Source organism: Epithele typhae (assembly GCF_022376455.1).
Source record: "Epithele typhae strain CBS 203.58 chromosome Unknown BXZ73scaffold_118, whole genome shotgun sequence".
NCBI classification, from domain to species: Eukaryota; Fungi; Basidiomycota; class Agaricomycetes; order Polyporales; family Epitheliaceae; genus Epithele; species Epithele typhae.
In genome coordinates this window covers 2,265-17,367 of record NW_025954309.1, presented here as the reverse complement: position 1 = coordinate 17,367, position 15,103 = coordinate 2,265, and the positions used below count along the sequence as shown (strand labels likewise).

At 58.0% G+C, this 15,103-nt stretch overlaps 2 protein-coding genes across 2 annotated transcripts; one reads left to right on the top strand and one right to left on the bottom strand.

Annotated features, from left to right (window-relative positions):
* Window positions 1–214: 214 nt before the first annotated feature.
* On the top strand, window positions 215–5,369 carry BXZ73DRAFT_107637 (uncharacterized protein; the record flags this gene model as incomplete). The annotated part of the gene is made up of 10 exons (XM_048016966.1): window positions 215–411; window positions 477–653; window positions 722–788; window positions 867–903; window positions 967–2,534; window positions 2,602–2,754; window positions 2,842–3,561; window positions 3,614–5,092; window positions 5,151–5,262; window positions 5,338–5,369. The coding sequence occupies 10 exons, from the start codon at window positions 215–217 to the stop codon at window positions 5,367–5,369; spliced, it is 4,542 nt and encodes a 1,513-aa protein (XP_047871666.1).
* A 4,276-nt stretch (window positions 5,370–9,645) lies between these two features.
* On the bottom strand, window positions 9,646–12,263 carry BXZ73DRAFT_107636 (uncharacterized protein; the record flags this gene model as incomplete). Its single annotated transcript, XM_048016965.1, has 6 exons — window positions 9,646–11,252; window positions 11,306–11,390; window positions 11,443–11,581; window positions 11,634–11,818; window positions 11,881–12,013; window positions 12,139–12,263. The coding sequence occupies 6 exons, from the start codon at window positions 12,261–12,263 to the stop codon at window positions 9,646–9,648; spliced, it is 2,274 nt and encodes a 757-aa protein (XP_047871665.1).
* Window positions 12,264–15,103: the final 2,840 nt, after the last annotated feature.

Below are 15,103 nucleotides of genomic sequence, written 5' to 3'. Positions count from 1 at the left end.
GCCATGCTTCTGCCCGGAACATGGCAGCGCCGTCGAACGCGGGGCCGACGTGATCGCCCTCATCTCTCACCTCCTTTCTCCGCTATACTCGCGGGTCTGCGAGCACGCCCACGGCGTGCGTCTTTGGCCCACCAACGTGGCAAGTCCCTGATAATCGCCGACGATCGCAGGCGGGAGGTGCGCCCATCCCTCTTCTCCCACTTCACCTCAACTCATGTTTTGCTGCTCCACTAGTACGCGCGAGGAGAAAATCGACACGGCCCTCGCTGGCGCGAAGACGGCCCTGGGGGTCGTCCAGGGAGTGCTCAAGGTGGTCTTAACTCCGTACGTCGCTGAGGGCGTGAACGTTCTGATCACAATTGTGGAGAAAGTCGAGGCGCCGTTACGCCACGAGCTTATAGCCATTATCTCGTATGCTCATATCCGCCATCCTCCGTTACACCAACACCTTCGCTATCTGTTCCGTAGGAAGTCAGGTCGACCAAGAAAGGGCTCAAAGAGCTGGCGATCGAGCTGGGTACTCTCGCCAACATATTGAAGAAAGAGTATGAGCAGATTCAGAAGAGGACGGTAGACGTGAGCGGACGGGAACAGCTTCAGGATCTAGGCGAATCCGTGAAGGACAGGACGCTTCCTCAACTCCCTGTAGTCAGGTGAAAGAGCTACGAAGTGAAGCTGGAAAGCTGCACACAGGCCCATGTTGGCGTCGATGCATCTACAGCGCACGCGATGCACAGACGCTGAAGGACATGCAAACAAAAGTGCTTCATATCATCAGGTTTTTCCAGGTGAGCTGCATACTCACCCGCTCAGTGCCGTCGCTCACTGCGCGCACACAGGTCGACTGTCTCGTTGTAATCACCTAGGCGATGGACCAGCTTATTGAGAGGATGAGGCAGCAGAGTGAGTGCATGTAATCATTCAGGCTGCTCATTATATGTTGCTTATTTGCGTGTTGGCGAACAGGACGTGACGACGTACTCGAGAAACTACCGCGCGCCGATGCTGGATATCGTGCGTCAACCAACAACGCCAAAAGCAAGTTCCTTCCAGGCACTCGGCAAGAGCTGTTCAAGCAACTCTCCCAGTGGGTTCGTGGCGAAGGCGCGGACGTCGAGGGCCGGTTCATCTGTCATCTTTCTGGCGTTGCCGGCGCAGGAAAGTCTACCATCGCGCGCGAGTTCGCCAAATGCCAAGATGATGACCATGGACTCGCGGCATCATTCTTCTTCGCTCGCGACATCGCGGACTGCTCCTTTTCTTCCCGGCCCTCGCTTATCAAGTCGCGCGATCTCAAGGAGACATCTGCTCCCTCATCGTCGACGCCGCGCGGGAGCCGCGGCCAGAGTCAACAGATGCAATTCGAAGCGGACGCCCTTTTGACGAAGCCGTTGTCGCTGGTCGATCCCTCGCATCGTCGCATCGTCTTCGTCGTCGACGCCCTCGACGAATGCGTCGAACCCGTGGACCGCGATCTCCCCAGTCTCTTGGTCGAGCTCTTCGTCGGCGGTGCGCGGCGAGCACGCTTCCCAGTGAAGATTTTGTTCACGAGCCGTCCCTTGGATGCCTTCGAAGCAGCTATATATGCCAGTATCGACTCTCTACAGGACAAGATCTACTCGCTCGACCTCAGTAAACAGTCCCCTGCATCCGTGCTTGAGGACGTCAAGCTGTTCCTTGGAGACCGGCTAGCGAATAGCGTTCCAGGCTACGATACGCTGAGGAACCGCGGCGACCTCGTCGATCGTCTGGCGGAGCGCTCGGAAGGGCTGATGGTCTACGCAGACACGGCCGTCAAGTTTCTTGCTGAATACCCCGAGGACGTGGAAGACCGCGCAGAGTATCTCCTCTCCAACCCCAAGCGATGTGAGCTGCTCGGGCCTCTCAACGACCTTTACCTGAAGGTACTCGAGATTGCGTTCCCAAGACACAGCATGGAGATCGAGGAGCCGCTGCGGGATCGCGTGCAGACGATGCTCGGGACCATCGCGCTCCTGAAGGACCGCTTCTCGCCGAACGACCTCGAAAAGCTGCTGTCTACGCCCACAGAGACTTCCGTGTCCGTCCTGCGCCACCTTCGCTCTGTCGTCTTCTTCAACCTCAATGACCTCGACGCGGCGTTCCGCCCCATCCACATCACCTTCTCCCAGTTCCTCGTCGACGTCCACCCGAAGTACGACAAGGGCCCGTACCTGGTGAAGACGGTGCGCGAGCACGGACACATCGCCGTGGGGTGCCTCGACACCCTCGTGTCTTCCCTGCATCAGAACCCGCTCCATCTAGCGTCTGGGACGGCGCGGTCAGGCGTCGCGGAGGTGGAGAAGCGCGTGTCGGCCGAGGTCCCGAAACACGTGCGGTACGCGTGTCTGCACTGGGCGGGCCACCTCGCCCAGTCAGACCAGGACTCGAAGGACGTGTACGCAGCGCTGGAGAAGTTCGCGAAGTCGGCGGTGTTGCAGTGGGTGGAGACGATGGCGCAGATGGGCCGGATGGACGCGGTGACGGTGTCGCTGAACAGGGCTGTCGCGTGGCAGGTGCGTCTATCTCACTTTTGGCTTTTCTCCGCGCGTCGGAGGAGGTTGATGGCGGCTTGCTCCACAGAAAGTCGGTCCTGCACGGATAGTGCTGAAGAGCGTGCATGTGTGGCTTGGAAAGCACAGTGAGATGGTGAAGGACGATCCTGAAGCCATCTATCGGTGGGACGACCGGAGAGTAGAAGCCAGTGTCGTTCAAGAAACCGTACGAGAGACCCAGGTAAGTCATATCTGGAGAGCCTCAGCGCATATTTTGGCGCACGTACGCTCCACCCGTGTTTGAAGTCTCATTCGTGTGTTCCTGTAGAGCCACTGCCTGGCCACAATAAATCAAGACATGGACGCCGCTCTTCAACTTCAAGCTGTTCGGAGAGTGAAGACTGTTGTTGAAGATACCGTGCAAGAGACGACATCGGGCTCCTCGATGGTGGGATCGGCTACCTCTTCGACGACAAGTGCACGCGCAGGCTCTTCCGGCTCCGGCTCCGGTCCAGGGGCGGTCTCGGGCTCGACAGCCGCAACGACCTCGAGTTCGGGTGCACCAACCGAGTCAGGCGCAGGCGCCGCGACCTCAGGCGAGGAGCCTGTCCCCGAGCCGGAACCCGTTGTCGTAGAGTCGGAGACTCCTGATCCCGAAGCCCCGATCGGCGAAGGGGCTCCTGCTCCTGCTCCTGCCCCTAAGCCGGAGGCCATGGTCGAGGCTGCTTCCGAGCCCGAGCTCATTGTCAAAGCCACTCTCGAACCTGAGCCGTGCGTTCAGATGGCGGCGGCGGCGGCGGAGCCGTCAGCCCTTGAGGCCGTTCCCGATCCCATTTTCGAGGTCGCCGTCCCGGAGCCGGAGATCCTCGTCGAGGAAACTCCCGCCCCGGAGCCGGAACCCGTCGTCGAAGAGACCCCTGCGTCGGACCCCGCGGTCATTGAAGCTGCTCCCGAGCATAATCTCGGGCCCGTTGTGGTAGAGGCTGCGTCAAACTTCGAGCCCGCGCCGCCACCGGCGATAGAAGCCATTCCAGAGACCGAATCCGTTGTGGAAACGGCCGCAGAACCGGACCCTATATCCCAACCCACTCACCATCCAGGACATGAAGATGTGTTGGAGACACTGCCACGCGCTCTTGCGGGATATGAGAGTCACCTCGCGGACCCACAAAGAAGGCTTCTCCCCGCGCCAAGACGTGGTCGCAGAACTGTCCCGATGGGCCACCGTCCAAAAAGCAGACGTCTCCACGCAGACTATATGCGTCCTCACTGGTGCGCCTGGTGTCGGCAAGTCGACCATCGCGGCGGAGTTCGCACAACGCCTCGGCCATCGGCTCGGGGCCTCGTTTTTCTTTGCACGTGGCATCGCTGACACATCCTCCACTCGACTCTTCTTTCGCACTATCGCCTACGAACTGGCGCACTCCCAAGGCGACCTCCATGACGTCTTCGTTCAAGCCGTCCGAGACCACATCCACGACGTTGACGACCTCCTTCCCCAAGATACAGGGAAGATTCTCTTCCGGGATCCGCTTCTGTTGGCTGAGCCGCGAGATGACGATCCAGTCTTCCTCGTCATCGACGGTCTGGACGAATGTATCGATGCGCACAAGACCGGCCCTTCGAAGATGATCGAATCACTTGTCTCCAGCGTTCGACTCCAAGCGCCATCACTCAAGATTTTCTTCACATCTAGTCCTGGTGACGTTATTGACACGACCGTAATCGCCAACGTCAACCTCGTGGACACGATTCATATCGTGGACCTCAACCAGCAACCTCTTGAGTCGGTGGATCGCGATCTCAAGCTTCTTCTTAGACATCACCTTTCCAACGTCGTCTCCGAGCCTCTTCTCGACCGCTTGGCTAGGTGGGCGGACAGGAACTTCCTGTGTGCCGATGTGGCAGCGCGCTTCCTGGTAGAAAACATCACCGACGTCAACAGGCGTGCGGAGTACATTCTCTCCACCTCAGAACCAAGTGGAGCGCTCGGCCCGCTTGACGACTTCTACCTCAAGATCCTCGAGGCCGCCTACCCGCGGGACGTCCTCCACGCGGACACGCAGACGTGCGAAGACGTGCAGGCCGTGCTCGGCGGCCTTGCGCTCCTCCGCGACGCCCTCTCCCCCAACACCCTCCAAACCCTCCTCGGGCCGACGATCAAGAAGCCAGCCTCCGTCCTCCTCCGCCTCAGCACCGTTGTCGATTGCAACCCCAACGACCTCGACGCGCCCGCCCGCGCGTTACACGCCTCCTTCGCGCGTTTCCTCGTCGCCCGCCCCCCGCGGCACGACAAGGGCCCGTACCTCGTCGACACGCGCCGCGAGCACGCGCGCCTCGCAGTCGCTTGCCTCCGCGCTCTCCTCACCCTCGCGCGTGGCCCGGTCTCACCGCCGCACGTGCGGTACGCGTGCGTACACTGGGCGGCGCACCTCGCGCAGTCGGACCAGACGAGGGAGCTGTTCGGGCTCGTCGCGAGCTTCGTGCGGGGCGCATTGCTTAGATGGGTCGAAACCATCGCGGAGATGAGGAGGTTGGACGTCGTCGACGAAGCGCTAGAGAAGGCGTCGGCGTGGCAGGTGCGTTTCGACCTCGATGCGGGTGGGCGCGATCATGACGCTAACACGCGCAGTGCAGGAGGGCGGGAAGACTCGCAGGTCGCTGGCTGATGTGCGGAAGTGGGTGGGCGAGTATCGGGACGTCGTCAAGGTGCGCCCGAGTGCTGTGTATGAATGCGGGATCCCGTTGGGTATGTGATATGCGTCTCCTGTGTTGTCTGTGCATGCTGACACGTTATCCTGGTACGTCACTGCAGATCGATAAGTTATTTGGACTCTGTTCTTCTTTGGTAACTAGGCTCCGGTGCGTTTTGGTGTTTTCTTCTATGTATTCATCATGAAGTACTCTGTCTTCGTGCATCACGGACGTTGGGAGTTCCGTGGGAGAGCGCGCGATCCTGCCGGCGTCTCCGACTTCCCGTGCCTCATTTGCTTGTGTAGAGTCGTCGCGGACGCAAATAGCCGTATATGTGGCATGATGTCTCATTCCCCTTCTCACACAACTCTCCCCCTCCACTCCGCCGTGCCTGCGTGCGTCTCCGCCAGTGACGGTGACGCCAAACATTTCGTCCTGTTCTACCTTGTTTGTCACTTCCTATTGTATGTTTCCCTAGCCCTCGCCTCGTTCGGAGTGCTCGTCGTAGTCATCATCTCCATTGTATCACTGTATAGCTCACATTGCTCATTATTGCCATCATCAGGAAAAAGATTTCCTACAGAGCACAGCTACAGACTGCCCGAATAAGCGCCATGTTCGGACCGGTGACGCGCGCTAGCGCTGCCGTCGTGTGGTGGTGCGCGAGGGCACTTCGCGCTGTGGCCCGCTCGAAAACTAAACGCGACCCAACTCGTGCTCCTGCGCGAGAACGGCCTAGCGATATTGGAAGAACTGTAGAAGTCCGGTTTGCGCCACAGCATTCGGCGACAGGATTTGTGTTTCTGTATGGTACCATGGAAATTGACTTACCTATACCTCGTCTCAGTGCATAACTATCTCCTCTCTTAATGTTCGCATTTTCGTGTTGGTTCCTAGTGTTCCGGTGTACGCCCTCATCCGAGGCACTACCAGTATCCTTAGTCATGTATACTACGTTCCCACACATTGTACAGTACTATGCCGCCGTATTGTCCTAGATCGATATCCAATCTATCATCCTATCCACCATCGTCGTCCTATCCGACACCCTGTCCGTCATCCGGCGTCCTTTCGCCTCTACGGCTCTCTTCGTCCACTGCTTGATTCTTCACATTTCGCACATCTGCTTTACGGAAAATACGGATTGAATCCTGTTTTACAACTTCCGTAGAACACTTGAACGGATAAAGTGCACCCTGAGTATCCTATCGATTTACATTGTGCTCCTACCAAACGTCCCTGGCGTCAGACGAGCGTGACGGCGCCAAGGTCACCTGACGTAGTTGTGTTTGCGCCGCCTTACTATAGGATGGATTCAGGGTCCTCATTAGGGAACTGAGTATTCCCTGACGTTTGACGACAATTTCCGGCTCCGGCCGACCTGGGGCAGGGGGTGCTTGAACGGGCTCCACAATACCGGGCTCCGCCCGGGCGACCTCGAAAATGGGCTCGGGGACGGCCTTGCATCAGGAAAAAGCGCTCCGCGCGAGAGCCCCGGCCCGGACTCGGGATCGCACGCTTGTTGCCAGTGATGGCCGGGAGAGCGCTCGAGCGCTCGAGCGTAATGACTGATGATATCGAGGTCGCCCGAGCAGCGGCGAGCACCACGGTGAGCTCGCGAGCTCTCCAGAGTTGCAGTGGCTGCTCACGACACCTTGAGAGCCGCAGCTGGCTCCTACCGAGCTCTCGCGTGCCTGAGTGACGCCACGAGAGGACAGTCGAGATGACCTCGGCGCACGGGATACCCCAGGAGTTCGGTGAAAATCTTTATTTACAGTGTGCACAGTGGTTGTACTACTACCTACACAATACTAACAGAAGACACATACGCCACCGCTTCCTGGGTTGAGGCGTACAGGAGCAAACTCCCGCGAGAGCTTGCCACCATGCGCGAGGAGCACTGGTAGAACGCGGCGTTGCTCGAAACGCGCTCCACGGAGCTCCTCGCAGCCCAGGTCTTCCTCACCCGCGCGGACGACGTCATATATGGCAATGTCGCGCGCATAGTTACATACCTGTGTCTTCCAGATCGCCGCCGTGGCCGCAGATGCGGCCCAGAGCCGCTGTGGGGCGGGGGAGGATGAGGATGAGGACACCTGCATCAAGTTGATGTCTGCGGGAGGACTGGGCCGAAACATCGTGGATGTTCTGGACACTAGTGACAACGTGCCAGTCGAAGACTGAAGTCGCGCTCCAGCGCGTCATGACTGTGTATGCCTGCCGCCTGTGCTTGATGCGGGGTTGAACGGGTGAGGAGGAGCTTGAGGAGGCCCACGCGAGTATAAAAACGCAAGGTACGCACATCATCTGGTCTCTGCGCCCTCCAGTCCTAGTCTTCCTGCTCCAGGTGGTTGCCGGCTGCTTTTCCGAACTGGCCTCCGCGGGCTGCGCGAGACCGAGGATGGGGAGAGTGGCGAGGTGGCCGCCGGATTTTTGCACGCATTCACCGCAGTTCTCCGCACGTGTGGGGTGGGCCAAACTCCAACGCGCTCCAGATCTTCATCCGCCTTATGTTCGAGTTCCGGCGCGCGGTAGGCGAAGCGATGGTTTCGCGCAACTTCTCAGTGGTCTCTGTGGGCGCGCTGGAAGCATTCAACGAGGCGGGAATGAAGGATGTGTGGAAGGGTCGAAAAAAAGGAGGCAGGCCTGAGCGAGGTCGAGATAACGCACTCGTTCAGCGCTGTCAGTGACTTGTATGCGCGCATAATGATATCGCAGCGCGATACTCTCGTGTGGATATGGTAGCTGCTTCCCACGCACTGACCAGTCGCCCAGCGCGCCTCTTGCGCTCTGCCAGCTGGCGTGGACTTCATCTCTTTCTTCTTCGCCCATCTCCACCTCGTTTTCTCGCACCTTCGCGTCCTGTGATTATTTGTGAGTGAGCCATCCGACATATTGTGCTATACATGCATTATCTGACGACCACTATCCGCTCACGCCTGCGGCCACTGCTTGGCAACTGCCCCACAGTCGTACGCCATCACAGTGTACCACTGTTCCCACCGCTTACCTCAGATGTGTTCCCTGCCCTCAAAGTCGAGTAGGTGGAGAATGGACAGTGGTACGTCGTGGCTATTGTGACCATGCGTGGAGCTGACGAATTTCATGTGCGTTGCAAGACCATCAAGCTCTTCCTCCCCCGCTTCTCCACCTGTCTCTTCTGGAGCCCCCTGTTTCGAAGCCGATGCTCATGGTTTGCCCTGCGCCCCATTCCACCTGCTGTATTGTGAGTTCCGCCATCCACTTTGATGGTAACTGTGCGCTGACCACCGGCTTGCGGACTTTGCAAACTCTCCGTGCTCGGCCCCACGCCCCAGTTCTCTACCAGGACACCGTTCTCCTCCTCCGTGAGCGCGGCGGAAGCAAGACCCCACTTGTCAACCCCTCCACCACTTCTATCGCCGACCACCCGTCGAGCATCCCGCGCTTCTCTCCATCTGCCCTCATGGAGCTCGACGCGCTCGCTGCCGCACGTCCGCTGGACGAGTGGGTGCTTGGCTCGGTGCGCCTCCACGACGTCGCCATTCTCGGTTGTTGCCACGTCGTGTGGTGGGTCGACCCATGTATTGTAGATACGGAGAGCGGGACTGTATTAGTATACCTACTTCAATATATTTTGTTTCAAACGCATACCTAGCAGCGAACAGAAATAGATCCGGGATGTGAATAATATCGGGAGTGCATATCATGCTCAAGAAGCCTCTCGAGCACTCTCGAGACGAAACTCGAAGCTACTCGGGAGTGCTCACCGAGCTGCCGGCTGTGTCTCCCGAGCGCCCGCGAGGCGCCCTGCCAAGCTCGCGTGCCTCGAGAGAGGGGGACTTGTCACGCCGTGCTCGAACTGCTCTCGAGCCTCGGGTGCACTCCCGAGACAGGTCGTTTTTTCCTGATGTGACAACTGGCTCCAGGGACGCCAAGGACTTGAAGGTCTCCAGAAGCTGTACAGAATCACTGATGAGCTCCGCCGCGGCCGAACCTGAGGTCTGGGCCACCCCTGGACCGGAGCCGGAGCCACTGGAAGAGCCAGTGCCTGCGTCTGTAGTCGAGGACATAGCCGATCCCGCCATCGAGGAGGAGGAGAAGGCGGAACCCGCCGTGTTCGAGGCACCCGCTGCGATTTCCTGCACGGCCTTTTTAACAAGGCGGTGGCTCTACAGGAACACAAGGATAAGTCTTCAGAAACGAGTGGGGTGTACATACGCTGAAATATGCGCTGAGGACTCTATCTAGATATGACTTACCTGAGTCTCTCGTACGGTGTTTTGAACGACAGCTCCTACTCTCCGGGTGCCCCACCGATAGATGGCTTCAGGATCATTCTTCACCATCTCAAGGTGTTCTACAAGCCACACATGCACACTCTCCAACACCTTCCATGTAGGACCGATCTTCTGTCGAGCAAGCCGCCATCAGCCTTCGCCGCCCGAAAAAAAAACCCCTAAAGGCGCACCTGCCACTCAACAGCCCTTTTCAGCGGCATCGTGACCGCGTCCATCCGGCCCATCCATGCCATCGTCTCCACCCATTTAGATAGTGTTTCCTCTGCAAGATCTAGGGACGCCTCCGCGAGCACTTTGTGAGACCATTCGCTCTGTTCCAAGTGGTCGAACCAATGTAAACACGCATAGCGCACGTGTCTCGGAATTTCCGCTTCCACTCGCTTGTCTATGTCGGCGACGTTCGACCGTGTCGTTCCAGACTTCACGCTGAGTGGGTTGCGGCGGAGGTCGCTCGAGCCAAGGATTTTGATACATCCCTTAGCGATGTGTCGGTGCTCCTGTGTCTCATTGATGTGGTAGTACTTGGCGCGCCCTGTAAACTTGTCGTTCACGTTGATGCCGTGAAGGAAGTCGACGAATGAAGAGTGAATGGGACGAAAAGGTGCATTGACGTCACCGCGCTTGTACAGGATAACGGAGCGAAGATTGCTGAGAACGGAGGTGGAGTCCTTGATGCGAATGTCAAGCAGCGGCTCGAGATCGACGGGCGACAAGCGGTCTCGCAGGAGAGCCAGAGCTCCTAGCACTGTCTGAAGATGCAACAGCGTCTCCGGCTCCTCCATCAAATCTTCTTCAGGGTACTCCTTCTCTAGGACCTTGAGGTACAGGTCGTAGAGTGGTCCGAGGAATTGAGCGCGCTCGGGGCTGGACAGAATGTGACGGGCGCGGTCATCAATGTCGTCCGGTTTTCGAGCGAGGAAGCCTGCAGCGGTAGCACCGTAGAGCATCAATCCCTCGGAGCGCTCGACGAGGCGTTCAACGAGCTTGTCGCGACCTTCGAGGAGGTCTCGGCCGGGGTACGCAGTCTTGAGTTCATGTTGAATGAGGATCTTCACGTCTCGGTCCATGGACTCGCGACACTGGTCGTTGAGATCGAGGGTGTAGATCTTCGCCGACGATCCGACGCTGGTAGTGATAGTGTCTTCCACTATATCCTTCGGACGTGATGTGAAGAGTATTTTGACGGGGAAGGGAGCTTCCGCAGCGCACGACACCAGTAGGTTCATCATAACGCCAAACTGCTTGTGGTCAATAGGTTCGGCGCATTCATCGAGCGCGTCGACGACAAGGATGACTGCAGGGTGATGACGTTCCACAGACGAGAGGGGATTCTTGAGGAGATTCGTAGCTTCGTACTGGAGCTGTTGGTGCTGACCGCCTTCGAGGTGTTTAGACACCGCCTTGACGATGAAACGACATATATTTGGCTGGGACTTTGCCACCTGGTAGGCGATTGTCGGGAAGAAGAGACGAGTAGAGGAACGCTCGGCATCACCAGTGGCGAAGAAGAAGGACGCGCCAAGATCGCCGCTGTCGAGCCGTCTGGCGAGTTCCACCGCGATTGTTGACTTTCCGGAGCCAGCCGCTCCTGAGAGGATGCAGACGCTCTTTTCGGCAGTCTTTACGTCGTCCCCTCGAGCCCAGGCGATGAGACTTGCGAATAGGTCTTCACGCGTACCCTCCAAGAACTTGCTCTTCATATCATTTCCCGCCGCTTTGTAACCTGCGTTGGCCCGTGGCAGTCGTTCCAGTGCGTTTTCTGCCGCTGTAGCGAGCGTAAGCTGCGATTCGGTATAGGACAGTGCAGTACGTCCTCACCCGTTCTTCGCATCATTTCATCCGTTCTCCGCATCATTTTACTCGTTATAGCCGCATCTTGCGCGAGTTTCATAAGGTTCAGTGTCTGCCCGAACATTGAGCGGAGCTGACAGCGCTACACTGTGGGACACACGCACATTGACCCGCGTTATGACGGCACTAACTTTGGCCTTGAGTTCTTGAAACGTCTTGGCGTTCCTCTCAGAGAAAAGAAGCCGCGACGCGAAGGACTGCTTGTGAAGTCTCTGGGCCAACTTCGCAATTTCTCGCAGCTCCCTGGGACATGATGAGCACGGAGTCGCAGTACGACAGCAGTCAAACGACTCACATGACGAACCTTTCGAGTTCGGTTCGGTAGTGCTGCAGCCCGCTGCCCCGTTTTATGAGCTCCTTGGCCTGTTCATCCCTCGCCGCGGTGTCCTTGAGTCTGAAGACGCCATCCGTCAGCAACCGGGCGAGCTCCCCAATTTCCTTCGCTAGATCTTTGAGCTCCGTCTGCGTTGACCTCGTGCCCTTCAGAGAGCACAAGTGGCGTACTCAGCGACGATTCTAGAGCGTGAGAGTCGTCCGCTCACCTCTACCTTCTCAATGACGCCTATGAGAGCTTCTGCGGCCTCGGTCAAGTAGGGGACCGGGACAAACGTTAGCGCCGTCAAGCCTATCTTCAGGACAGTTTTAGCGCCTTCGAGCGTGTCATCGAGTATCTCCCTGCGATCGGCGTGGTGAGAGAAGGGCATCTGGGAGGAGGGTAAGTTGTGTCCGAGAGGCAGCTCCGACCTCGCAAGCATGGCTCGTGTCCTGGGAACGTCGCAGTGACAGAACTCTAAATCCACATATCAACGTGTTCTGTAAGAAGATCCCAGGTGATGATTGAAGATGCGTGAAGGGCGGACGATACTCCAGAAGTCTTGCCAATGATCCCGACCTCGGCCTCGACGATGTTCAGCACATGTTTCATTGAGTGAGTAGGTAGGAGCGCCCGAAAGGAAACAACCGTACGTAAACGACACATCCCAAGAAACTCGCGTATACTTTCCCAACGTCAAATAGGCCAGCGTCCTCACCACCTGCACAGCCCATCCAATTACACATCAGCGTTAAACTCCAGGCTTCAAACAGAACACTTACCGCCTAGTTTTTGCGCCTGCTCGAGCTTCTGTATGCAGTGGGTTACCGAGGGCATATACGCGTGTCGCGCATGCGCTAGGATCCGGATGTGCATCGGCTCGTAGACCGGGAGGAATGCGCGCGAAGAGCACGCGGCAGCTTGCACGCGTGCACCTCTAGCCCTTCGGCGTGCGACCTTCCTGGGATGGTGAACAACCGATGTCTGTTTCTCGTTAGTGAGGACGATCCGCATACACTAGTACGTCTGCGGATTGGTGTCTAGCTTGTCCCCCTAGGAGGATACCCCATGTGGGGCGCGATAGGGGAGGCTGGTGAAATGAAGCATGCCGTATAGTCAGCGATGTCCGATGGGATACTCTGTGCCGCAACATCCACGCAGCTCGCCGGACGTTGCTCGGAGACGAGGTTCATGAGGCGGTCTTAAGTTACCTTCAGCGGCTTCGAGAAGCTACTTGCTGAGGTCTACAATGTGGAGGGTCTTGGCATGGTCGACGTAGGAGACTGGCGCAACCTTCGATAGATAGTTGGAAGCAGCACGCAGCAAAACACCAAGTTACACGCACCTGGAAAAACACCTTGCCTTCATCGCGGGCTTGAGGAGGCGGTTCCCGTCCATCGAATCCCGGCAATACTCCTATCCGCCGTCCGGGCATTCAACGCAGACCAGCCGCGGACGATGAAGCATTCAGGAACCCACTTCAGCCGTATCGACGTCTTCAAAGCACGGTCTACGCAGCATGGTGAGAAGCTGCACATAGCGCGGAGATGAGACGTACCTCGGCGTGGTGGATGGCTGGTCGGGAAACGCCCGGCCGGGATATGCAAGCGTTCGTGGTGGGTGCGACTGAATGGGTCTCATGGGCTAAAGAACGCGGGGAATAAGTAAAAGAATACTCACCAGCATCTCCCCGGCACCCTCTCCCACCACCATCGATCTTGCGCACGTTCCCGGGTCGAGGTCGTGCATAAGAGAGCCTCGAAAGGTCATACCATCCGACGGCGCGATGTAGACCTGACTGAACGCACGGACGGGAACAACGGTCACGCATTGGCGGCTCCCTCCCGTCCTTGAAACTTTTGAACCGGACGTGCCGCTCTCGAAGTGGTAGAGGCTTTCATGGCGCGTGAAATGGAAGGAAGTACTCTCGCGGCGGAAAGAAGACTGACGGCCTGTGGGAAGGGAATGGGTCGGACGCGAGAAAGCTTGGGAATTGAGTGAGACATACCTCGGGCGGCTTTTATGAGCTCCAGTGTTTGTGCTCATCCAACTCATCGAGGCTTCAGATTGCCGACGAGCGAACGAGATTCGGTACGCTCCGTTAGCAGTGGGCCAAGGCCAATCGGTGCGAAGATGGAGGAGACTGGAAGAGAAGTCGAGTGATGTGGTGGATGGAGGAGTGGGCATTGCGAGTTGATGAAGATAGTACAAGGCGGCATTGGGGAGCAGAGCACGGCGGGACTCAACTCGACTCGAGCAAGCGTCGGACGGACCGGCGTCGGAGTTGGAGTCGGGACTCGGACGCCGGTGCCGGCAAAGCCCAGCGTCAGCCACACGGTATCGATATCGTTGCGCGACTGTGTCCACTTGACCGTGACGGTGGATTAGTTCGCACTTCTCTCCGCACACACCTTTCTCACCCCATACCTCTTCCCCGCACTTCGGCACATGGTCAATGTAACGGTGATCGCGGCCGTGCTCGCCGCGCTTGACACTCATGCGCAGGATTCGGCTTCTATCATGGCGCTGCTCTCCAGTGCGCGAGCAGCCTGTCTTTTCGGTCCGTCTTTCTCTCTTCCTCACTTCGGCGTGGCCCTTTCCCTACCCCCTCGCTGACCCCACTCCTCGCACAGAAAGGTCATAGAGTAGCGCCAACGACGCAGGAGCTCGGGCTCTCTTACCACCATGTCCTCATCTCCAGCCAGCACGGCGAGTTAACGCCAAGTACAACCCGAAGTTCGAACGGGCGGATCCCCGGCGATCATCGAATCGACCCCGCGAACGGCGACTTCGTGGGTTGAGAGTACAACGCCATTCCGCTCTACCTCACCCGCCGGTACGAGAAGACGCGCGCGATCAGCGTGGGCAACGAGAAGGAGCGGTCCGAGATGACGCAGTGCAGGCTCTTCTTATTCCAGTCGTCCGTTCAAGGGCGCGTCTCCTTCCCTCCTCCGCACTTAGATCACAGCGCTGACGTGACGCGCGCGCACGAAATCCGCACTTCGGGCGAGGTAAAATGGCTCCTGTTCTGGGGGCGCAGTTGGTCCTGCAGGCTGCGCTGCGCGATCCGGCGCGAGTTCGGGTGCTTGAGCGGACGCGGGTCCCGCGGTCGCCCTTCCACCTTCCCGTCCCCGCTCCGACAGTCTTCGCCGGCAGAAGCGTCAACGCTACCCCCACCCAGGCTTTTCTTGGCTCAGGTGTTTCCCACTTTAGCACTCTAGACACAGCTGTACTCATCCAAAATCACAAACCATTCTGTACTCAAATCTCCTCGACGTCCCCCGCACTCTATAGTCTACCGATTGGCACGCAGTCCAGCATTCACTCGAAGAGAAAGAGCGCAATATTCCCATTAGGTCGACGAACTACACTCCCGAAACCAAGAAACCAAGACACTGTGCGTCGAAACTCGACCCCTCCCGACCTCTCAGCCAACTACGCCGATGAGCAAA